The sequence below is a fragment of the Coturnix japonica genome, chromosome 13 (genome assembly GCF_054131305.1).
Source record: "Coturnix japonica strain WE chromosome 13, WE-NBRP24, whole genome shotgun sequence".
Lineage (NCBI taxonomy): Eukaryota > Metazoa > Chordata > Aves > Galliformes > Phasianidae > Coturnix > Coturnix japonica.
The window spans coordinates 20,636,261-20,662,190 of NC_140675.1; the positions used below are offsets into that span (position 1 = coordinate 20,636,261).

At 39.5% G+C, this 25,930-nt stretch overlaps 3 protein-coding genes across 40 annotated transcripts in view; 1 reads left to right on the forward strand and 2 right to left on the reverse strand.

The window, feature by feature from the left end:
- The window catches only part of IQCK (IQ motif containing K), a 99,884-nt gene extending 75,947 nt beyond the window's left edge, over positions 1-23,937 (reverse strand). For 3 of the 36 annotated variants that reach the window (XR_014933971.1, XM_032447683.2, XM_085514479.1), the window contains exons 1-8: positions 19,237-19,292; positions 18,031-18,086; positions 17,360-17,498; positions 16,524-16,621; positions 14,960-15,012; positions 14,721-14,798; positions 9,873-9,957; positions 5,455-5,566 (exon numbers count right to left, since the gene is read on the reverse strand). Coding sequence is in view for 33 of the 36 variants with exons in the window: in XM_032447683.2 (XP_032303574.2) it covers positions 5,455-5,566; positions 9,873-9,957; positions 14,721-14,798; positions 14,960-15,012; positions 16,524-16,621; positions 17,360-17,498; positions 18,031-18,086; positions 19,237-19,279 (664 nt within the window). In the remaining 3 variants the exon portion in view is untranslated. Of the gene's footprint in view, positions 1-4,778; positions 5,273-5,454; positions 5,567-9,872; positions 9,958-14,720; positions 14,799-14,959; positions 15,013-16,523; positions 16,634-17,359; positions 17,499-17,968; positions 18,087-18,952; positions 19,293-23,808 lie in introns of those variants that run through there. The other 33 variants (XR_014933969.1, XM_085514475.1, XM_085514466.1 and 30 more) reach the window with 22 other exon arrangements.
- KNOP1 (lysine rich nucleolar protein 1) lies at positions 19,278-24,926 on the forward strand. Of its 2 annotated transcripts, none has more exons than XM_085514460.1 (5): positions 19,278-19,384; positions 20,027-21,257; positions 21,612-21,677; positions 22,180-22,257; positions 23,932-24,926. In XM_085514460.1, the coding sequence occupies exons 1-5, from the start codon at positions 19,278-19,280 to the stop codon at positions 24,241-24,243; spliced, it is 1,794 nt and encodes a 597-aa protein (XP_085370586.1). In that variant the 3' UTR covers positions 24,244-24,926. The 2 variants fall into 2 exon arrangements, with proteins under 2 accessions (XP_085370586.1, XP_015732974.2); XM_015877488.3 differs by having other exon boundaries at positions 19,350-19,448.
- VPS35L (VPS35 endosomal protein sorting factor like) overlaps positions 24,278-25,930 on the reverse strand; it is a 30,313-nt gene continuing 28,660 nt past the window's right edge. The window contains exons 32-33 of one of the 2 annotated variants that reach the window (XR_014933963.1): positions 25,627-25,763; positions 24,278-24,820 (exon numbers count right to left, since the gene is read on the reverse strand). The gene's annotated coding sequence lies outside the window, so the exon portion shown is untranslated. Of the gene's footprint in view, positions 24,821-25,590; positions 25,764-25,930 lie in introns of those variants that run through there. The other variant, XR_014933962.1, reaches the window with a different exon arrangement.

The window sequence follows — 25,930 nt, forward strand, 5'->3', positions numbered from 1 at the left end:
ACTTCGTTGCTGGAAGATTTGGCCGGCCTTGTGCTGGCTGATAACTGCTGCGGCCATGTGAGTGAAGTTCAGAAGATCACACAGTTTGTTTGTAGCTTATCTAAATCACATCTTTATTCTTTTTTTCCCTCAAACACTCCCAATATGGTTTCAGAAATTAAAGTAACTGCCATCTTTGTAACTTTCCAAAAATGTCCAAGTTCAGGGTGTGGACCAATAAAGAAGAATCTACATCATGAGCCTTATGACTTTTATCACTACATTCTCAGCTGTTAGTGCCAAGATTAAACTTTCAGAAACATCTCAAGCATCTCAAATTAGACCTGGTGAAAAACAGCACGTACTCAGCCACAGGCCCTGCTTTGTTCTTGGATCTCCTTCCACTTTCTTAAAGGAAATTTCAATGTCTTTTGTGCAACTGATAACTTACAGGTCTACTTTTAAACTGAAAGCAACAGGCCTGCTTCCATTGAAAATCATTCTAAATATTGCACTTTTGTTTGGGAAAGAAACAACGGAATGCCTGTAAATACTGCGATGCTTCCATTTTTTTAGGAATAAAGTTCTTTTAGGTGCACTGTGACAACCAGAAGCCTTTCAAGTCATACATCACAATTGGATCCAAAATAATCAGAAGACGAACCTGCAACATGTCAGATATTAACAAACATTTTCACGTATCTTAGAAGCGTGGAACCATGATGCAATATAGGGAAGTATCCGCTTACAAGAACTTCATAATGGAACTGATTAAAGAATTAGAGGTATAACTAAAGGAAGGCTGATTGTATCATAAAAAAATAAATAACAGAAGAAAATTGTTATGTACCATGCTTAAACATGACTACACTTCAACCTCCCTTGATCAAAGTGGAAAAAACCAAGGCAGAAGTAACCCAACATGTAGAAACAGTGAATTCCTTACATTTTACTGAGCTGAATTTTCACAAACAAACTACAGAGGTGCTGTTTTTAAAGAGATCCATTATGAACTCAAGACTTTGCCTTCTGCTACTCCAACATTACCAGTTATGGTGCATTTAAATACACATATTTTTAAAGCCTACTGTAATACACGCCACTTGGGAGCTAACGGTTTTCTCATTCTGGTATTTTGTTTGGGAAACTGCTCAGTCTGCAAACATGCATGCAATTGTAACTTCATTTCTAGACTCATTAGTAATTATCTGTTGGAGCCCATGACTATATTCACATGCTTGTTTATATAATGAGTTCTAAAAAGTTTCATCAGGCAGAACCTTCCTTTCTGGTTTAAAGTTCTTCCTCCATTCTGTTCTGTTGTAATATCATTACTTATTGTGATACAATCATGATACAGACAACCTTCTCAAGTATGCAGACTGGGCTTCCCCTCTTCAGCTTAACTTGGTAAACCTATTCAGTTTTCAAATCCTTCTTCATAATTCAGATGGAGACATATCACAGCTGCAGGACTGACCACATTTCCTTACCTCTTGGCAGTATGCATCTGTTCCTGTGTTAGCACAACACATGCTCCTAAAACAAGCAGCCTATTTTCTCCTTTATCTATCTGCAACCTTGTTCATGTTTTCAAGGATTTTCCAGTGAAATAACATCTACATTCTGGGTCCCTCCAGCACGCTGCTGGTTGCATCCACCCTGGCAAAAGATCCTTTCTTTTAAAGAACTGTTCTTAAAAGCTCCCATCACAAGTGAGCAATAATTTCTACTGCCAAAGGAGAAATACAGCTCAAAAATCAAATGGCACATACAGGAATGTTCCCTCCTGTGTCTCAAGATCAACCATCCCCACCTGAAGATCACTTTGTTTCTCAGCGTGGTTTAATTATGTTTTCCACACGCAGCATTCATTCACTGTAACTTGCAAAGCTAAAGCTACAGCAGCCTCTAAGAACAAGTGGCTAAAAGGGTGACCAAGGAAGTAAACAAATGAGAAGCCTGAAGCTCATTTTCTATCCATTCATAACCTCCGGAAGTTGTTTTTTATTAATAGTGCAAGGGCTGCTCTGAAAGTAATGCCTCCTATTTCATCATGCTGGCCAAATTCATTAACAGAAATCAACAGTCCTGCAGGATGCTATTTGTTTCCTCAGTTCCTTCTCTTCAGTAATTTTCACACAGTTTTTACATGCTATATCCCAGAATACTTTTCAAAACTAGAAATAATTAGTACATAAGATACAATGAAAGGAGAGTAAAAAATTGTAAAGTGAGGGGAAAAAAAGAAATGCCTCTAAATATGTTTTGAAGTAGGGGCAGTCAGTGGTTTACATGAGGTTACTTGACACCCTGGCCCAGCACAGCAAGCAGACATACCAAATAGGGTACGGTTTCACATGACATTGTAGGCACAGCACAGATTAGCTGATCTAAAAAGTGAGCTGCCATCTCAAGGGGGTGGATTCACCCCCCTCGTTACTGGGGTACCAGTTCCATTGCACTGGATCTAAGGGCTGTGTCATACAGGGCTCATCTAGCAGAAAACAAATGTGGAGGGGCACAGCACAGAACAGAGAGCAGCCCTTGGGCAGATGGGCCAGCTGGAGCAGTTCACTACAAAACCTTCAGCACAAGAGCCAAGGAAAGGAGAGGTTGGTAGAAACCTGAGCCAAGGAAGCACAAGGACTACCTTTTTGATGGGCAGGTTGTTGGGCACCTCAGCTGCCCAACACAGCTCACAATTTGCCCCCTACTTAAAAACAAACAAATACTCAAAAGCTGTTTTATTTTATGTTCTTATAAAAAATTAAGACTTCACAATTTGTTTTGATTATGATGGATGTGTTTACACACATCCTGAAAAGAGGAAAGTTAGTTAAGAACACCTTTGAACTTGTTAATTACAATACAGCTGCATTTCTAATTTCCCTTTGGCATCCTTTTTCACACTGCTTTCAGCACCAACATAATAAATATTTGCCCAAAACACACCCATGAAACAAGGTACAGGTAGCACTGTGCTGTGAGCTGCACCACAGCAGAATGTGTCTGCTAGCTTGCATTTTGGCTGATATTTTCACAGGGAGCTATGCTGATCTTTCTAGTAGTGTCAATAGAATCACATTACTGCTTGAGTCAGCATTTTCTAAGAGCTATTTGGCAGCTCACCATTCATCCCCTACAGTTAGATTCAACAGTATTTACAGTGTCTAAGAAACAGGGTTTGAGTAATCTACAAATTTAAGAGTGATTTCATTGTTATTCTTGATGTAGATAACTTTGTAACACAATGACCTACCAATTTTAAAATGTTTCTTTTGATCTCAATGGTTTATTTGTGACATCTGAGCTTTCAGTACTAACAAACACTTTGTCCTGCTCAATGCAAGGAGCTCAGTGGCTTAATTAAAGGGCAGATTTCACAGCGACTCAGTTAAACCAAATGTGTAGAAAGATGAGCTTAAGAAGCAGTTGTGTTACACTATTCATTACTGCATACATGCTCATATTTCCCTTCAGCACAAAGTCAATTGTGTGAAACTGCACCACAGACAAAGACAGCGGAAAACAACTCTGTTGACTTCACAGTGAAACGAGGTTTAAGAACATTAATAAACAGCAGAGTTGTAATAGCAGAAATACGAGCAGCTGGAGAGCTAACAATTATGGCATCACAGCTGAGATTGATAATGAAAACCCCTGGACAGTAACTTCTTAAAGTGGTACAGCTGTTTCCAAACAGCCATCTGTCTTGTGCCCCAAGGCTATTTTATGTAATGGATACTCTTATATTAATTTAGCAGGGATCAGTCAAATAATTACAGAAACAAGTTTATAATATTGAAAGCTACTGTGATATAAGCAATATAAACTTGCACTGGTTGAAGAAAAAAAAAATTGAAAAGGAACAACTTTACAACATACTTTGAAGAGATGGAACATCTTTGTCCTACCAACCTAAAATAACTAATTTGATGACAGGAAACCTCTATGAGGATGATTAAAAGGAAGTGGTTTTTTCACATGGAAACAATTGGTGAAGAAGGCAAAGGAACTCTTACTACTGCATGATCCTCCAAAACAATCTAAGTGTAGTTTACAGAAAAACTTCTTGAGAGATGGGAGTTCTTGGTATGAATTTAACAGCTGAATGGCACAGTCCCTTCCCCCCTCAGCCCCAACTTCTCTTGCTCACATCATTTTCAGAATGGTTTCATCTTGTCCCCTGGAAGGGCACTTCAGATTTCAACTTTAAAACTTGCTATGCATGAAGACTGTAAGCTGCAATCATACAGGCGTCCAATATCATATTACACCCTTTCCCAAAGCATTGTGTTGCAAACACAATATGGAAAGGCCTTTTCCAAGTTTGTTTCTCAGAAATAAGCGAGAGACTCATGTAACCATAAATCTGACCGGTACCACAGACAAAGGAACATTTCAAAAAGCCCTTGATGAAATGATGTAAATGCAAACAAACTGAAAAGAGAGAACAAGCACAAATTCAAACTGGAATTATTTAAAATAAATGAACAAACCTGCTAGATCAACCTCTATCATCACCTTCAGTAATGCAATTTCTGAACAATTAGCACAGGCAGAATTAGACACAGATTACAAAGAAGAAAAATGTGGCTTTTACTTTTTAGATCCACTGTTGTCTGACCTTCAGAACATTTATGTTTCCTTTTTTGTTGTTTTTTCTTTTGTTAACCTAAACTTACAGTGGACCACAGTAAAGGGGCCATACAATCTCACAAAGACTTGAAGAAAAAGTCAATCACATCAAAAACTGGCTTTACCCACAGCTAGATCTGCTAGAAGACAAGAAAATACTCAATGTTCTCAACATTTAATAGTGAAGTGAGGCTTTGATCGGAGAGTCCCGTGTATAGCACAGTGCAGATACAGAAAAGCATGCCAGTGTAACACCTCACAGTATACATAGGTTGCTCTGAAAGTAACACCTACTTATTTCCATAGGAAAAAAAAAAACCATAGCAAACTAACACCACTTGATAGAGCAAATTCTTGGCTACAAGATACCATCTGTTCAATGCACTAGCTGTGCATTTTCACCAGCAAAGAACAAGAGCTGCATGCCACACTCATAAAAATCTGCACCAGCAGAGGTGCCCCACTGCTGCTGTTATCACTGCTGAAATGCAGCACCCACTGCCCAGTCTCCATAAACATTCACTAGTGTTGATGAATGTTAATGGATGCCATCTTTTTCTGCATGGAGAAACTCAATGGCACACCTTCGCTTCATCTGCACTTCCACATCAGACGCTGTTCCAGAGTGCCCCTCTGCTGCCATCTGTCACTTCTGGATTTGAAGTCATAGAAAATTGTTGATGCACAACTGGGATTAGGCCCCTTCACTGCCTTTTTTTGTCACTCATGATTAGTGTTTGACTATGTGTCTTATTTCTTAATGCAACTTAAAGTATAAAAATTAAGTGTTTAATATAAAAAAAATCATTACAATCAGCAATTTAATTCACCTACCTTTGGCTTCCAGCTCAGCCCAGAATTTTCCCACTTTCTCAGAAATGATTTTTTCATCTCTGAACTGCTTTTGCCACTCACGCAGCTCTTGTACTTCTGTATCACAGCGGACCTGGAAAAGGAAACCAGAAAATGCAACTAACATTATACATTCATGTTACCCAAGGTCACAAGCCTTTGTTTTTTATGCTGGGCTGTGGCTGTGCAAATATGTGGCATCCATCCTTTTTGCAAGGCTCGATACAAAGCATGATCCCAGAGGGTTACAGCATTCAACTTACACAGAACTAAAATACACACAATTGACAAAACCCACTGAAAGCATAAATATGCCAATTAAGGGTTCATTTTGATTACCAAGGACTCCTGAGAATGTGACTGCAGTGAGATGCCAATTTTTCAAGTTAATTAAAATTTAAAGCATTATATTGAAGGGCATTAATGCCTTCAGAAAACCACAACACAATAAAACCAACCCACTGATTAACACAATAGAATAGAAGAGGCACATGAAGGGTCATACAGCAGGAAATTTATTCCAGCAAAGTGATTCACACCTGCTACCAGCTGCAATCCTAGCCATACCATTTTCACAAATAGAACAGGCATTAGTCTCCTGTTTAAAGTAATTGAAATGCATTACATGATGTCTATTCTTTGGCAGACACTCCTATGAAAACCCTAATTCTGCTTCCATGTAGAATGACAATAGTCACGGGTTCTATCTCCATTTAAGCTGAATTCCTCCATTATTGCTTTTGTACTTGTATGGATCCTACTAACATAGGAAATAATTCAGCTTTTGCCACTCCTGAACTTGCTCTAATCCACACTTGATTAAATAGCAGTATGTTGCCTATCATCTACCTTGGCACTCACACACTTACTGCCTCCAGTGTTAGAACAAAAAATCCAGAATGGATGCCCTGTCTCTAACAACAGCAGGTAGTGGTCACTGGGTCACTGTGGTATTTGCTCACTGATAAGCAATTATTCTGTCACATTCAGGTAACAATAGAATTATTTGAAATTGAATTGTTTTTGTTGTTTTTTTTCCCTAAATGATACAGATACAAAATGCCATTTGCTTTAGGACTTAATATCTTAATTATTGAGGCTGAAATTAATCAGCATTGGAGAAACAAGCAGCAGTAGGCACGGCTTCTCCTGGATATGTTTTACTCTCAGGAAGCTGACCACTTAACTGTCCAGAGAATTTATGTTTACATTATTCTTGGATGATACAGTAATGAATCTGCTCTGTGATTTAAACTGTTACTCCATTACATTCCAGCTTTTACATACTTTTCTGAGATGCACAGAGAGAAAAACAGCAGGATGCAACTTTCCACTCGTTAAATATATATATATATTAAAGTATTTAGCAAAGTATTCTTTCCACACAAAATTTCTTCTCTGTGGTGCAACTAAAAATGCAACAGACAGCAGCTGTTTTCAGTCCACATCAGAGAAGATAACTTACCATATTTCAGTGCACTGACAGAGCAGAAATACAATGCAAGGTTACATAATCAATACAGATGGAAGACTGTCACTAAGTCACTTGACATCAGATATTTCTTAGGCCCCTTACAATATCCTATTATTATAACACAGTTCTGTATTAACGTCTATAAAGGACATACAAAGTTCTTACAGGATGAAAATAAGATTAAAAAAAAAAACAAAACATAAAACAAAACATTAACTTATTACTATTTCAAAAAAACACAATATAATCCCAAACAGAGACTAGTGTCCTTTGGCTTGCAAGAGACATTTTCTCATTTATAGTGCCCTTATGCTTTTATAGTATCCCTAACTCTTTATTCCAATGAGTCCATTATTTGCACAGGAGAGGGTTAAGGGAATGATTATGGAACATAAAAAACAACAGCAGAAAAGTTACAGGAAGACACAGAAATGACAACTCCTACTTCTAAATATAAAGCAGTGGGGGAAGAAAAGAAAAATGAAGCGTCTGTTTATAAGTGTAGCCATTTAGAACCTGTATTTTGGTTCACAACACCACCACAGTGCTCTCTGTATAATGAAAAATGAAGATAATGACTCTGAGCAGTTAAAAGGTAGGAAGTAAGTACAGTAAATTCTGTGTACTCTCCCTAAATAAACAAAATAGCAACTGTGGTGAAAGACACAGCAAAATACAGGACTCTGAGATAAAGAAAGGCACAGTCAGATAAAGTTAGATACTCCAAGGTCCCATTTGAAACCCAAGCAGGAACACGAGCTCCAGGACATAGAGACATTTTAGAAATGGGAAAGAAAAAGGAGCATAAATACATCACCTTCAGCAAAACAGGCAACAGGAACTGAACAGAATCCTAGCTTCATATTCTAAATATTTAGGAACTTTAATTGAGTACATTTACAATATTTTCTCAGAATGTAGCCTATTTGTAGTTAGAGTGCAAGTCAATGCACTATAATAAATTTATGACAATTCCAGGTAAGTTATCAGTGGCTGAAGTAGCTCAACTGATGCTGCTCCTGTAGATGAGTAGTCCAACTATGAACTGAAAGCAAGTTGCATAACCAATGAATAAATCAATGATACGATTAGGAAACATACAGAAGAGTTAAGCTGAGTTGTTATGTTGAAAGAGAGAGAGCTTACCCTTACCTGGGCTCACTGAAATTCTCCACAAGGAGTGATCTCCAAAACAGACCCTTCTGTAATGGCAGCCAGCCCTTAAATGGGCTCTAGGAGAGGTGCAGCTGGGCTCCAGCCCTTCCGGTAGCACAGCAGAATTGCCTTCACCTGTGCTTCCAGGGCTGACTCAGTGCTCACATCAGGTGGGCAATCAGAGGTTCAGGCCATGAAACCCAGAAAGCTCCTTCCCTTTCCTGCTGGGCTGCACTTATAACAGCTAACAGCATTTCCCATAGTTTTCTTCTGCTAAGGTCCAAGTCTAACATTTCACTGTCTTATCAGTTTTTTCCTCACTTTTAACCAGAAAACTGTTATAAAAGCAACTGGATTGTTATTTGCATTTTAACACGTGGCCTAGTGCTTTTGTATCTAACACTGCTTTGTAGTACAGAATATGTTTGTATGAAAGACCATAGCAAAGGTTTTGTGGAGAGCAATCATTAAGTATTATTACCAAGACAAGGACTTTTCTGAAATCTGCTCTAGATAAGGATAAATGTACTTTTCCAAGTTATCAACTGTTAAATACTATGCTGAAAATATTGAAGTTAAGATGAGAAGAGATTGTGCCCTTCAGAACCTCTGGTAGAAGCACAAGGTATCTGGAACAATCTTGCAGGGCTCAGCTAACTATTATTGGATGTTTGCCTTTGCAATACTCCACTGCAAGGATGCCTGCAGTGATACTGTCAGTGCTAATTAATGTCACAGTCAATGCCATCTCTGTTTAGAAAAAGAAAAGTCAAGGAAAGCAAACAAACACAAAGTGTCAAAAATCTATCAGTCAAGAAGATCATCTCAGGATATTTCACCATTTTTGTCTGCATGGCACTTTATAGTAGAAACTCTTATACATTCATGCTTTAAAAAAATAACAGAGAATGTTTAATTCTGATTGTGATTTAGAGAACACCAGATGTACAGACAGATACCCATCACAATGAGACTATCGCTATAGCAGAAGCTATTTACAACCTTATATTATGATAAAGGCAATCAAAGACACTTTTGTCACATGGATTCCAAGTCCATTTCATCTAAAATCATGAAGGTTTTAGAGCCTTAGAAAGAAAGGCTTGCCAGAATCTCTTCAGGATTTTCAAAATAATTTATATCTTATCCTAGGCTTAGCACTACTGTTACACTCCAAAATAAAAGCAATAGCCAATTTTCCTCATAAGGTACTTTAAGGGCCTTGCTTTTCTCCCTTATACTGGAGACTGTGTTAACTCTGTTTTACTAGTATGGCTTGCAACATCTGAAGAACAGCCTCCATTCCTCTCTGGTCTCATTTGTTGTCTCAGCATTGCCATCTTTATTTCTATATGCTTCTATATCTGAATAGACCTCACCAACCCTCCTTGTGCACCTCTACACTCACTTACATATAACTCTAAAGGGCACAACAAAATATTTTAACATATAACTCTAAATGGTACAACATAACATTTTAGCAAGTAGCCAAAGACCAACTGAAAAAAAATGAAAACTGTTCAGTATTTTTGAATTTTGAATAACTGTGGATTTCATGAGAAAAACAGCAAGGTTACATCAGCATAAATGCCTGTGAAAAGATTGTAGTCATTAGGCATAAGGCAGAGCAACATCCAAAGCCAATGAACCATGAGGGTCTCAACAGCTATTTATAGTATCCTCTACTTAAAATTTATGTAAGGGTTTTCCCTAGGGCCTTCACAGTCCTACAGATTCAACATCAAGCAAAGTAATTATAGATTACTCTTACCCGATAACCTCTCCAGAATGCCTGAATTATTATGCTTGCTTCTTCTTCTGACAGGAAGAAAGACAGAGGAAATGGCTGCCTGGGACTGAATAAAAAATAAAATATTTTGTGAAAGACTGGCTTTCAGAAGTATGTTACTTTATTCTTTAGCAATATGCTTTATAAAAAGGGCTGCTCAGGAGCTTGAAACATACAATTTCTTATTGCTCTAAGATAAAAGGTGCAATTATTTCTCCTTTAAAATATAGTCTATGTATGCTACAATCACTTCTTCCTTAAAATAATATGAAGCTCAATAATCTTTCTTACTCTTCTTATGTAGATTCTGAATTGCTACCATGACAGTAGGGTTTGGGCTTGCGGTGGGAGGGGAGCAAGAGATGGTGGAGACATCATTTGTAAAGCAAAGGAGGTTTTAGTGTGCACGTAACAACAAAGAAATTTATGACAAATGTTTATTACCTAATTATTAAAATTGTACAACAATTTACACTGCAAAGATGCAAATACTACAAAGACCATAAGTAACCGATCCATCCGGTCCTACACTTGCTGGCTAGAACACCATTTCCACCTTTCTTTAGGAAGCATATTTTTAAATACACTGCAGTCCAGGCTAGAAGGTCTGACAGCTTACATTTTCCCTCCATTTAATTTCATTTCTATTAGTCTCTGCCCTGGTAAGTTTCCTGTGCTCTCTGAGGCATTTCTCCTAGAGTTTATCTTCACTGAAGGAATATTTCCATGTAGAGCACAACCTCATGCTGCACTGACTGCACCATTTGGGCTGGCACACTCAACTGCACTGCTCTCATCATCTTGTCACTCGGCCCTCGGCTTACATTTATTTCCATGGGAAAGAAAACAGACTATTTGGGAGAGTGGAAATAAGGCAAAAACGAAGAGAATTCTCTCCACTAAGTGAAACAGTGCTGGCTCTGTGAGCATTAATTAGCATTTCCGCTGCTCATGGGAAATTGCATGTGCAGGAGAAGCAAAGCTTCCCGAGCTAACTGCTTCATATAAACAGACTTAAAAACACAAAGTTGGACTCTCTGCTTTGGCTGATAGGCTTTCATTCACTGTTCTATTTTTTATCTTTTGGAAACCAAATCTTACAGTGCAAAATGCACAGAAAGACCTACATTACAGAGACCTATTTCACAGCAGTGATATCAAAGACACTGAAGTTTCCTAAGAACGAGTACATCTCTAAGGAACAGACTGAGATTGCCCTTGGCCTGCAAAGCCAACTATAGCATTCCATTGATTTCATTTCTAAATTATAAAAACGTCTCGTTTATAATCCAGCACTACATTTAAGAAACCAATATGAATTGTACAGGACTTCATTTTCAGTGTGACAGTCAGTGGCAAACATCAATCACTTCAGAAATATCAATCATTTTAGTGGGGCAGCTTTAGAGAACAAAAGTCACACCACGTCCATTTTTGTCTAAGCGAATGTACACAGTTGGCTTCAGGTCAAATAAAAATAGAGTCTGTGCAGAGGTAATCACCCATCAGCACTGAGCCAGGAAAGGGGGGAGTATGTCATCTGTGGCAGAAGACAGCTGTATGAGTCCAAGAAGATTAAAACTGACAGCAAAATGCACAGTAGCCATCTTCTGCTTATTCAGTCTTTGATTAGGATTTAAATATCTACTTTGGTATATGTATGTGACATATTGCACAAAGTTATACCTGTAAAAGAGTATCAGTAAAATGATTTTCTCAAGTACTACATTGTACCAAATGCGAATGAAGCAGATGCTGAACAGAGGACAGTTACATTTCAGGAAACACACTTATTGCGTTGTGCACAATCAAGCTTTACAGATCCTGATCATGTGAGATACTTTTCAATTACACCACATCATACAGGCACCAGGTCCCTCCTCTGGAGGCTTGCAAGTTTCGAGATGACAGCCTCTACCCACCCAACAGCCTGAGCCACTCCACCCTCCATCCAACTGTGAAGGCTATTGTTCTTGAGTATTGGTATCATGTATCAACACAGGCAATGACAGTCACGGCACACTTCCCTGTTAATATTGTTAAAGGTGCTGCTCATCACACCAAAAAGTGTGAAGTTCAAATTATTAAGGAAAATTAAAGAGAAAACTTAATGGAAATTAAATATACACCAAATAGGGCTAATTTAGAGACAGACAAGTGAAATAAAATAGACTGCACAAAGCAAAGCCTGTAGAAAATGGGCACATTAAGGAAAGAAAGAAATCAGTCACCCATGCAAAATTACCCCTATTGGCCATCTGAGAACTGACAATGAAGTCAACTGTAAAGGCAGCTGAGACCAGCAGGCTTTTCTAATTAAAGTACTGGGGGTGGGTGAGGAGGAAAATAAATGCAAAATCAGTGAGTATATATGTACAAACAGATATTTGGCAGAAAGCCACTACTTCAGATTTAGTAACCATTTGTAGATAAATACATGATCTGTCCACTTCATTAAAGCGATGATAAATGATTTGGTCTGTAGCTGCACACTTGTTTTAATACACACAGATATTAAATCAGGAAATGTGTCCTTCAGAACTGAATATCCAGTAAATACCTCTATACAGAAAATTAGGAAATGCAGATAAAACAACCCTTGTGACCAAATGTTTATAAAAGACTTGCAGTCCTTGCAATGTACTCATGCAACGATTAATCTTCAACAACCAGAAAAATATATGTAGTTATTCTTAACCTAGAACCATACACATACATTATCTTCCACTGAGTGTTAAGCGTTGAAGATAAACTTGAAAAATATTGTCATGTAATTAAATTCAGTTAACATCAGGCTTTTATAACACCAATATTTCTCAGTGCAATTGAATATTTATTATTATTATTGTTGTTTTTGTTTTCTACCTATTTCTTTCATAAATAGGCCTAAGGCATTCCCACGACATTACCATAATGCTCAGAATAAAGATGCAGCCTATCTATGCTAGAAAAACAAAGCCTAAGTGGGATTAGGGCATAAACACAAATCAAGCTCTTGACTTCTCCATGGTTCAGTGTACACAGTTTCACTAGATGTGGTTGAACATCTGGAAAATACTGACAGAAGACAACAGTGTTGCTTATTAGCACATTTAAAGAAGTAATGCAAAAAAATCCTAGGCTTTAATTACATTTAAGTGGGATATATTCCAGCAAGTTTCCAAAAAACTTTGTCAGTTGCTTCTAAAAACTTCAGTTTTCTGTCCTCTAAATGGTAAAGCAAGGCAACACAAATGTCTTGTGCCCCCCTGGGAGTGAAATGTAGATTAACAGTCAGAGTGGAGGCTGCTCCTTCTATTGCTATTTTTTTCTATTGAAAAAAAACAATTACAGATAAAACCAGATACGATAATAAAATGCAGAGATTCAATCCCATTTTAAATGTTGCGTCCATAAGGATATAACAATTATTTATGACCTATCCAGATCTTTCATTCCCCAGTAGTAATGCTTACTTCATAATCAATATTTGTTAAGAAATCTGTAATTGCAAGGTGTGTTCACATAGAATCACTTTTCAATAAATTATTTGTGAAGGCCTAATTGCTCAGAGGATTGAAGACCAAGTGCGTATAAATTTAAGCAGGACTTTGACATGTCAGTGTCCTTGTGGAGCTGTCACTACATTATTTAGGAGCACAAGTCCCAGCAGAAGCTATGAGTCATTCAGGCTGTGATTCCACAGTGTATTTCTCTTGTTGGCAAAGCTGACTTAAGCAGTTCCTGCCACCACCTCTACATCTTACCGGCTCATTTGCTCTCTTCACCTTGGCCTGAGCCTTTCATTTTAATCTTCCATTTGTGCTGATGCAAAGGATTGTTTGACTCCCAGGTGAACCAGACTGGAGAAATTATCCACATTTTAAAGAGTTATACAAAACCATCATATTTGGATATTTTTAACTCGGAGGGGGTTCCTGGTTAGAATAACCAAGCATCCTATCAAACAAGGTGCTACCATGTTGACTAGAAGCAGGTTGGGATGAAGAACAGGGGAGGGCAAGGAACAATGTAGGTTAGCTTTACTTCTAGGAGGAATGTTTGTGAAACTGTGAACTCAGACATTTATTTTATGTATAGATATCCATCCCAACTGTTCAGTGGTATCAAAACTGCCTTACATTGGCTCTTAGTATGATTATGAAATTACTATGACAACATCACTGCAGTTCATAATTAGTTTCCCAACTCAAAAATCACTGCCTTAATTAGGAATTTTGTTGGCAAGATCACCCAGTGATCTAAAGTGTTAGAAGTGTCCCATCAGGCTGAAGCAAAAGCAGCTGAGCAGTACGATACAGTAATAGGTACCTGAAGCTAACACAGCTGAGATGAAATGGGTCACTCTCCTACACTTCCCTTAGTGCAGAAGCTTTCTATGACATAACTGTCCTTAAGATAGCCTGAGTTAACCATCCATGCCTCACCAACTTGCTTCCAATAACCAGAATATGCCATGGAGCTTTCCTCTTGCCAGGTAAGCGACTCAAGGTTCTAAGTCTCCCCAAAGGATTCTGTTTAATGTTTCACACGACATGAGTTCAAGAAAGCTCGACTCCATGTTTGAGTCTTTGTGGTACGTGACATGTCCACAACGATGTTCATCTCCAGGTTTTCACCAATAACCAATCCTGCCTCCCAAATCTGACCTTCCCAACTTCTCTGTCCTCTCACAGCACACTGCACTTATGTTCTTTTTTCATACAACGGTTACATTGTAAAACAAACTGACACCTCAAGAACAGAAACAAATGTTTCAAAGCTGCTACATAGGTGGGTTCTGTGGGAACACGGGGAAAAGAGGCTCCTCCGAGAACTGCAATAACTTACTGGTCCTTTAGCCAGTCCTGAACAAAAGGGATGGAAAAGAACTCCGTGAATGACTCATCTTTCCTCCTCGGGTTGTTGCTGATTAAAAAAAAACAAAACAAAACAATAAAACAAGAGAAAAGGAAAAGGAAAACAATTCATATTAATGTAAAGTGCAGCTATTCCATTTGGAAATTAATGTCTTTGAGCCACTGGACATAAAAACATAATACTAAGAGTAAAAGCCATGATTAACTTACTTGTATAACCACTCCGTTAGGAAATCACAGGCAATAAATTTGGTCCTTTTTCTCTAAAGATAGAAGATAGTTTAAAATTATTTATTATCTTTGGATTAGTCACATATTTTTACTAGCAGAGAGGAACAGATGCTAAACTCACTGTTTTTATTAAATAAAATATGTGCATTCACTATATAATGCAAAGAAGCCCATTACAAATGAAATGTTTAAGTTGTTCTATACTTCCCAAATAAGATCTTGCAAATTGCCTTCTTACACAGATGACTATTTTCCTTTCCTGCATTTCCCTTCTGATCTGTAATTCTTCCTTTCCAGACAGGAAAGACATGCTATTATATTATATATATTATATATTCCTTTCCAGACAGGTGTCTTTTCTGATCTCTTCCTTGAGTTCCTCTGTTGTTCCCAGGACCCAGACTCCTTTATCCCATTTTCTTCTTCCATCCCTTTAACATGTGAAGACCTTTAGTCCCCTCATCAACAATCCACTCTTTGCTCCCCTTCACCATTTCCCCTCTCTTCCCCCAGGCTCACACAGCAGCACCTGCCGTCATTTCAACTATTCCTCTCTTTTTTACACTGCTTCTTCCATTTATCTTCCACTGGTTTATTCTATTAGAGCTGCCCTTGGTAAAGGGGCTTTAATGACTCATGTCTAGCCAGAATTCAAATCCCATATTCTGTTCTCATCCTTTACAATTTCAGTTACCTTAATCACAATTAATCATGTTCCTCTCCTGTTCTCTCATGAATTCTATGAATCTTTTTACTCTTTGTTCTCTTCCTATTTTTGAAGCTACTTCTGCTGTGTTTATCACAGGAACCTTTCTCCCTGCCCTCAGCTTTCTCTGAACTTCATAAGGGTTCTGTATTTTTATCCTAAAAATCAGTACCAGCCATTGCAATAACCACTTTAATACAAGATACAGCAAATACAGCACATTTTTTTTTCCTTCAAATTCATACAGAACAACGTATTTCTTATAAAACAACAGTGCCATTGGAAATTATGCATTTAAGTCAGAAAAGGAAACAGAATGTCCAAGTACAAACACCAGGTGAGTAATGGAAAAGAACACAAATATTCATTCATATGGCAGGAGCAAGAGCCATTATTTTACTAGTTATTGTTCAAAAAGAGAAGGAAATGATGCCAGAAAGGAAAATGATCATCTGGCACAAGCTTGATTTCCTAAATTTCCTTCCTCAACATCAGGATTTCTCCATATAACCACAAAAATGGCTGTGCTGATTTTTATGATGTTTCTAGAAATTGGCTTTTTTCTTTTTCTTTTCTTTTCTTTTTCTTTTTTTTCTTTTTTTTCTTTTTTATTTTCTTTAAAGCAATGCACAGAAGCATAGGGAAACCTATTCTGAGGAGAGATACTTTCCAAAATATATACTCTGCAAAATATCTCAGATTAAAAACAGACAAAGTAATCTTAGATTTCAGCTGAGTTTTAAAACTAAAGTATTTCTAAGAATTCTTTTGTAAAACCTGTGAAATAAAAGGCTGTAACCTCCTCACAGCAATCTGAACTGAAATCTAAGAACTAACCTCAAAGCACTTTTCCTTCTTTGCTTGATGCAGAAGTTCAATCATTCCGGGTAAGAGGACTGGAAATATGTAGTACTCTAAATATTCTTGAGAAGAACCTGCACAAAACACTACAGCTTTCACTTACAGACAAGCACTTGAATTTCTCAAGTGGTAGATAACAAATGAAGTATAAGTCATTTTATCAGTATCACTGCAGCTTGAACCACGTACAGATTCTCTAAACATTTGTACAGCCATAGGTCTGTTTTCCATTTCTTCAGACAAGATTATATAAACCTGAGTAAATTTCAAACCGAAGGTGCATCAGTGCTGCACACTGCAGTCAGACTAGAGTAAAACTCAGACACCAGAAGCAGTTTAGCATGAGGAAATGAGGAGCAATGTGGACTGATTTACCCTGACAGGAAGAACAGCGAATGTGCCTGCATTGCACTCAGGGCTCTTAAAGCCAGACCTCTTTTGGTATCTGCACTTGTGCTCTTAACAATCTTCTTTAATAGATAAAACTGACTTTCTAGGCAAATGGGGGGAAAAAAGTTGTATTTTAGTGGTGCTGTGATTTCTCTCCCATCTACTTCCTACTCACCAGGTCCTTCTGAATCTGAACATTAATCCACACACCTTGAAAGGGCTGTCTGGATTGGCATCTCTCTTGTTTATGTTTCCACTGACAGTACATTGAGCTCTACTTACCCTATTTCCTGTGTGCTCATGCTCTGAATTCCACACTGAATTCTATTCTGTGATTCTGTGATGAACAGCCAATGACAAACCCCTGCCAAACTCAAGAGAAATGTTCACAGCAGGGTTCAAGTTAATATACCCCTACTTACATGTTTTTGGATCAGGCGCTTGTGGAAGGGGGTCTGCGTTGGGTATGGGAAGCAACTGTTGGACAACTGCATCAGCTGCAGGGGATGGGTAAAATTGTTCTGTATACAATGGATGCAACATTCCTGTGTCCAAACTCACCTGTTTAAGACAAGCGTAACCTACATAAACATCCCAACCAAACTGAAAGAAATGTAGGAACCAATTCAGCAGAAAACACTTAAAAAAAGTCAGTCACTTAAAAAAAAAGGAAAGAAAAAAAGAAATTCCAATTTTCTAAAATAAATATTCAATTATTTCCGTATTTTCTGCTCACTTAAAAAAGCCCAAACAATTTCATTTTGAATTTTTTGCAGTTTCCACTGAATGAAAACAGCAGCAGCAGGAGATCCCTGCACACTTCCGCCTCCCGCCTGCAAAGCCGACAGCTGAAGACACAAGGCAGCAGCCGTGCACTCCAAACACAGCTGCCATCTAATTTTAGGACAGCACTCCCCAAGTTGCTTTAGACAAAAGCCATGATCTGGAATATTGCATTCACTGACTCACAAAAATCATCTACAAAAAGTAGCTCTGTTTTCATTTTATGAATGAGTCCACTCTGTGGGTACCTCATTTTCCTATTCTGTTATTTACAACATGACACCTTATGAAGATTTTGAACTATGCTCACAGATTCCCACATCGATTCAGGGATGTCTGGAAACAGACGCTGTTCTGCTTCACACTCTAAAAGTAAAAAGAAATACAACGATTACATGAAAGATTTTAAAACCATTTTAATTCTGAGCAGACATTACTTTCTGAAAGTCTGTACTCTGGTTTGAAACAGCAAAGTCAGCAGATGACAAGTGTTAGTTTAATACAGGACCTGCTGTGCTAAGAAAAGGCAACAATTTGAAGCCTCTTGTCCTGCCAAGTTCAAGGTTTTCAGCCATAAGATACAACCCCTTATTGGGAAAAAGATTTTTGACCAAAAAATAATAATCATCTAAAATATCTTAATGCAGATGCTCACACGTTATCAACCATTGGTTTCACTGGTATAAAGCACCACTTTTCAAATTCCCCTGTGTTCCCCTAAGAGCAATCAAGTCCCCAGGACATCGCTCAGAACTGTCTTCTCTGCTTCCAAGAACATCAGTGCAGGAGTAGCACATGAGCCACTGAAACCAGAGCAAATCAAGGTAAGAAAAATAACCAAGAATGACAGTGAATCTCATAGCGAGGCCAAACCCTCCTGTGTCACAGAGCACAAAGGGCTCTGAGAGACTCAGAGTCAGAGCTCCTCCGTTATCAGATCTAGAATCACAGAATGGCCTGGGCTGAGAAGGACCACGATGCTCATCCAGCTCCAACCCCCTGCTGTGTGCAGGGCCAGCAACCAGCAGCCCAGGCTGCCCAGAGCCACATCCAGCCTGGCCTTGGATGCCTGCAGGGATGGGGCATCCACAGCCTCCTTGGGCAACCTGTGAACAGTGCGTCACCACCCTCTGGGGGAAAAGCTTCCTCCTAAGATCCAACACAACCTCCCATCTCAGTTTCAAACGATGATTTGAAAAGCTCCCCTGCTTTGTGCTGTCCCACACTGTGACCTGTTACGGGACGTGCCGCATCACCCCGTGTGTGCAGGGCAGATGCCTCAGACTGCAACAACCTTCGCTCCCACATTAGCAATGGACTAACGGGCATCACTCGGAGCCCAACGCCGCCCATGGCCGAGCGCCGACCCCGCCCCGCGCTCCGAGGCCCCGCCCGTTCCCGTGTCGGACGCATCGCGCTGCTCCCCGCGGCCCCGCCCCGCGATTCCCCCCGGCTGCGATGCTGATTCCCGCGGTGCCGTCACGGACGTTCGTCCCGTCGCCCCGGGCGGCCCCACCTGCGCACAGCCGCTGCCACGTGCCCGGCCCGTCCGCCGCCATGTCGCACCGCGTCGCCACGGCAACGGCAACGCCACCCCAAGGGGCGGGACGGCGGAAGTGGGGCCGTTCTACTTCCGGGTGTGGCGCTGCACGTGGCTGCGGCAGGTGAGGGATGGAACCGTGTGTGTCCGGGAGGGAAACGGGCACCTTGGGCTGGATCCCAGACCAGGTGAGATGGGATGGGATGAGATGATGAGATGAGATGGGAGCTGCAGCACGGGGCGGTTCCTCAGCAGAACCGGAGCCGTTCGGTGCCCCCGGGCCGCTGTTGTCACCCGGTCACGGGCAGCATCCCCGGGGGGCGGCGGGGCGAACCGGGACTGACGGACCTTGGGAGGGTCCGTGGTGTTACAGGGAACATGAGGGGACACAAAGGCAGCGGCCCGAGCACCACCCGTGACTTGCTTGGGAATCCACACAAACTGCGCTGTATATACACGACGTGTCTTGCTAGGAAGGACTTGGGGACGACAAATGTTTTAGTGACAGCGTCGTGCTCCGAAGCTCGCAGATAGAAAGAATAAGGCCATTCCTTCACCAGGTCAGTCACTGTCGCTCAGAGCAGTGTCTGCTGCTGGTTCCCCATCTCTGAAAATCCAAGGTCTCTGATGCTGTTCTCCCCAGTTCTGCAGTCAGAGCCGTGGGGACGTGGATGGGTGTCAGAGCAAGAGAGCACCAGATAGGCCAGAATTGAAATATCTTGTTGAGGCTGCACAATAACAGCTGCTTTTCTTTCTTTCTCTTTAGAATGACAGTCAATAAAAAGAGAAAACAAGCTCATGAGAAACCTGCAGAGAAAAAGAAAAAAGTCACTGAAGCAGAGGATGAGGACTGCTCTGAAACAAAGACAAAGGGAAGGAAGAAGGAAAGTGTGACGGAAGATGAATATTCAGACCAATTAAATCTGAAGAAGAAGAAGAACAAAAAGAGGAAGGTTAGCTTTGAATTCCCAGAGGAAGCACGTTCTGACTTTGTGTGTGTCGAAGGCCATCGGGATTTAGAACAAGAAGAATCAGACATAGAATGTTCAAAAGGTAAAGGGGACAAAAAGAAGAGAAAAAAAGACCAATGCGATGCCTCCTTATCTCTGGAGAGTAAACAAAATAGTGATGTGGGGCTTTCAAATCGTTATTTAGATGATATTCAGGTAAATAAATGTGCTTTTACAAAAAGTGGGAGAAATAACACTTTGAATTTGAAACTGGATGGTGAAGTAACTAAGAAAAAAAAGAAGGACACCTTTTCTTTAGAGTTTACAGACATCCTGAACAGTGAATATAAACAGTCTCAAAAAGGTTGCAAAGAAACAAATGTGCACATTTCAGAAGGAAGATCCATTGCTGGTGAAAGTCATGGAACAGATACTATCCATAACGATGAGAAGAGTTATAAGAAAAGAAAGAAGAGGAAGAAAAAGAAGTCTGACTCCTTTTTGCCACTTGCAGATAATCAGAACAGCATCTCTGCAGATCATTATAGTCCTACTGCAATAAACGACTTTGGAGAAAGGCACAGAAAGGAAATGAGATTGACAGATAAAGAGGAAAGAGACACTACTGAGAACCCAGAAAGTGTTAGAGAGACAAAGAAGAAAAAGAAGAAGAAGAAGAAAAGCAAAGATGTTTCTTCCTTAAAGTGTAAAGATGGTCATTGCTACAGTCAGAGAGATCTTGATGAGCATCTCCCTACATCACAAGAAGTTGAATCTGAGGAAGAAGATCCTGGGAGAAAACTCGGGAAGCAAAGCCAAAAAATAACACCCCTAGAAATCAACAAAAAGAACAAAGAGAGGAAAATGAAGCCAGCTGAATGTGTCACAGGGGACACTGCAGGTGACGGGGTGTTATGCAATTCCAATCATATGCTCTCTGACAAAAAAAGGAAGAAAGTTCCAGAGGACTCTGCTGAAGAGTCAAGATCAAACACAAGCGTCAAAAAGAAAAGGATCAAAATAGAAGACAGGGGAGATAAAATGTTGGTAAGTTGTTAAGAAGGTGCCCTCCATCCTCAGAGCTGAAGGCCTCTTAGGCCATCCATACCCTGTTCTGTAGACTCTTCTGCCCATTCAGACCCTTAGGTTACACTTGCTTAAGTCAGTAAAGGGACTTCTCTGGGTTTTAAGAAACAGACACAGGAGGAGAGGGAGAAAATCCCTCCAAAGAAAGGTACAGTTTTAGCTGGAATTTCCAGCTTTGATCTGACTATTTCTTCTGACCCCCAATAGTATTGAATAATACTGTTCATTGCTTCGTGATTTCACTGCTTACTCTTGTGTAAATTAATTAAGAAAAATGAATAATAATAATCATGCGAGTTTTTCCCTGTTTTACAGGAAGATGTGGATGATGTAATTATTCAGGGAAAAAAAGGAAACTGTGATGAAATGAATATAGACAAGGTATGCTTTACCTCAGATAAGCACGATTTAAAGCAAGTGAGCTTTTAGGGTGTACACAGACTCTGTAACAAAAAGAATGTCTTCTGCTGGTCTATGCCAGTATTCCCTTAAGCAGACCTCTGCTGAAGATTTGCTTTGGCTCTCATGGGTTAAGTGAAAAACGTACAGCTCCACTCAATGTCAGATTCTTCTAAGTAGCTTATTCAGATAAATAAAGGTTCCTTTGCTTCTCATCATTGCTGGCAGCTTCAGCATAGCAGTTACCTGCAATTAGAAGGTTAAACATATCTGATACTACAGAATGTTCACTGAAAATAGCACTAGAAAATGCAGACCTCTTAAGGGGAGCGTGTGAGAAGACCACATGCAACTTCCTTAATTATCCTGGTAAAATACTGAAGACAAATAATCGTCTTAATCTTCTCTCATCTCCTTACTGTGAATTAAATGAACTGTTGTTTAACACAGAGGACTGGCTGTGTTGCTTTTCTCTGTGTGCTAGGTAAGGCGGCAGGCTCTGCAAGAAGAGACTGATAGAGAATCTGGAAAAATGAACATTTTGAGTCCCAAAGAGAACACGGTATGTATGAATTCAGACTTTGATCTGCTGGAAATACTATGACCCAGAGCCACTTCCTGGGGGGAAAAAAAAACAAAGCACTGAAAACAGCTTTTTTTTTTCTGTTTGTTGTTGATGTAAGTGATTTGGCACAACCGTTCTCCTTCTGATTGTAAATGTAAAGTCATGCTATTGAATGAATTGCAACAATACCAAGAGAATCTGGGGCCAACCAGTGAATTCTTAACATCAGTTGGAATCATTTAGAGGTCTGATGCTCATCACAAGTACTAAAGAGCAGTGTTTTCTCTTGTTCCTCCAGAGAATTGGTTACGAAGAATTGCTACAGAGCCATTTTCTGCTTATTGTGAAATATACTTGAATGATTCTAGGCCACAGTCATAGCTGTCACTGAATTGTATCTGAATTGCTGTCTGAATGTCTGAATTTGCAGACATTCAGAAATGGCGATGCACGTGAAAAGGTGAGAGGGATGGTAACTGACAGTACAGGTCTGCGGTATCTACAGGCAGTATCCTCCTAACTTAATTTCTACATCATTTTTCCATGTCTTTGAAAGACTATTCTTTATTCTTATCTTTTGCATCCTGCTCAGCCTGCCTTCTGGCAGGTTTACCTCTCAGTAAAGTAACTCTTGCAGCAATGTTCAGAAGGGATAATAAGATTTGGGAGGAGAGAAAGCTTTGCTAAAAATGTGGGATTCTTTAGTTGTTTGCAGAAGTGTTGTTCAGGATTACAAAGGCCATTAACACCTTTCTAGGACCTCAACAAATCCCAGAAACAAGTCATGTAAGTTTTATGGAGCGGGAGGCAGACTGCAGTGTGTCCTGAACTGCAGCTATCAAATAGTCTCTGAAGGGAAAATTACTTCTTTGGCAGGGGATCCCAGTTCTTTGGTGTTGGTCTGTCATCGTTTATTAACACACAGAAGAATAAAAGCTACAAAAACTAATTGGTGGGCTTCAAAAGGGGAGAGCCAGCAATACTGCAGCAAAATCTATGTCCAGTGCTTGCCAGCAGTTCACTTAAAAACTGGGTTTGACAAGCCAGAATTATTTCTACATCTGTGCAGATATTTGTCTCCTGTTCTGAAAGGAAAACTTACTCATCACATGTGTGTCACAGAGCAGAGCTCATATGGCAGACTGTCCTTTTTTAAAAGTATTATGGATAAGTTTCTTCTAGTATCAGTATTCTGGCCTGTGCTATCAGAGGATACTCCAGCTCTGCATTTTTATGACCTAAACCACAGCTTGTCTTCCATATGGCATAGCATGCTGTGTGTCATGTTGGCTGTGTGGTGAAGAACGACTGTTTCATGTAAGCTACGACTGTTTAGTTGGAAGGATTTCAGGCTCACGTAAACATTCTACTAAATTCACATTGAACTTGATGGAATACTGGCTCTAAAACTAATAGAACAAAATAGTGGGGAGACAAAAGCTGCCTAAACAAGGAAAATAAAAATAAAATAAAATAAAATAAGCTGTAAGAGGCAACAGGGTGAGGGGAAGGTTGAATCTTAGAACTGGCTCAGAATAAGAGAAATACCTGCACAGGGTCTGGCGCTCTGAGCAGAGAGCAGGAAAGTCAAGATTTGTAAAGACTGATGAAGATTCTGAAAGTGCATTAAATGCTGTCTGCAGGTGTTCATCTTGTTCTTATGTTTCACAGGATACAAAGATCGGCCAGTGGAGTACAGCTGCTTTTCAAACTTCTGAGCAAGGAATGAAATTTCTTCGACTGATGGGTGGTTTCAAAAAGGGCTCTGCACCCATGGAAGGTCTCTCTGTGACTACAAACAAACCAAACATGGCTCTGAACAGGGAAGGGGAGGAGAAGTTACAGCAGTCTCTGAAGATGGAATTTGATAAAGCAATGGACTTGAAGCAACACAAAAGAATTGGTCTTGGATTTCATCCTGCTGCCAACAAGAAAGTGTACATAGACAAATATGCATCTAGATCTATAAAATTTGAAGATTAAAACTGAAGTAATAGAAGGAACGAAAATGGGGAAATTTACTTTTGCTTTCCACTTGCTTTTACTTGAAATAAAATACGAAGTGTTTGACAAATTGTACTTGTCAGGCATTTTTAGTACAAATTTTCAGCTGAATATTCTAGCTTACATGGAGCTGTGTCTTTACTTGGACACAAATGGAGCTGAGAACAGTAAGTTTGCAAACCTTTCCAGCATAATTCACAGTCAAGAGAAAGTTTCCCTTAGAGACTGAAGATATGTGGGACAGTGGCTGCAAAAAGGTAAAAATTGCTAATTTTTTTAAAAACAGATTTCATGAGCTTGTTTTTAGCCACATCTTTGTGATTCAAAAGGATTTTGCTACTCTGTAAAATCTTCATGTTTTTACACTCAGTGAGCAATGCAAACTGATGGTGTTTTACTTGGAAGAAATATTACTGGGTTGCCTACAAATTTGATGAGGGGAGACTTAACCATGAAAGCGGTTTTTTGAATATCAGCATCTTCATTATAATAAATACTCTCAAACCTCCTGTTTCAATATGCTCCAGCAGTTTGATTTTCAAGAAGCAGCTGTTAACTGTAAATGAAGGATGTTTAAAGTTTGCTCCTGGTAACTAATCAGAGCTTTCTGGATATCACTGAGCTATACTTGCTAATAAAAGTATCAATAGAACAGTTGAAAACCTTTCTCATGGCAGCCTTGCATCAATGAATAAAACAAAGTTATACTGTGCACAAAAGATGACAGGCAAAAATGGGTGTCTGTATGGGGAAAAGGAATGTGTGACTTCAGGCATTAATGGGCTGTTTTCAGCATGCTGTAAGTTTCCATTTTACAAAACCTGGACCAGCTCCACGCTGAGTTTGTAGCAGCACATTTACCCCCACAGGACAATTTCTGCCATTCTGCAGCTGCGCTCTGTGACCTACTTGGCTGGTTAGGAAGCTCAGTTCAATCCCACTTACCCAGTTTCCAAGTCTAACAGAAAGAATTGCCCACGTGCTGCTAAGAGTTGTTTTGTGCAGCTGCATCAAAAAGGGAAGCTAAATCATAGTGTGACATAACATTCACGCAAGTACAGCTATCCCACTGTATGTGTAGGCTATACAGAATTGTCTAAAGGAAGTATAATTAAACCGGGTACTGAAGGTTGGAAAGGTTCTGTGTCAAGTTGATGCTACTTAATAATTCTCTTGTATTCCTTCAGTTTTACTCTACGTATATGTATATATATAGTCTGTATAAGGCTGTTGCCAAAAGGTCCTTGTTCAGTTCCTTCTATCCACAATACAAAATAAGTATTTTACAAATGTACTCCAGAAATTGCTACAGAGATGAAAAACATACAGCAAGAATGGTTTAGTAATTTGGGTGGTACTTACCAGCCTGCTAAATCTGAATATATGGTTCTACCAAAACCAATGGTATGTTTAGCTGCTGTTAAACACTCGACAGTCATTCAGTCAATTTCCCCAACTCCCAGTGGGATGGGGGAGAGAATCACAATAAAAAAATCAACCTGCAAAGTAGAATTTGAGGGTTGAAATAAAAATATTTTCTAAAAAAGAAGGAGGAAAAAAAGAACAGTTTGATATGTATATACATGATAAATACACACAGACAAACGAAGCAATGCACAAAGCAGTAGCTCACCACCCGCTGACCGATGCCCAGCCAGTCCTCAGG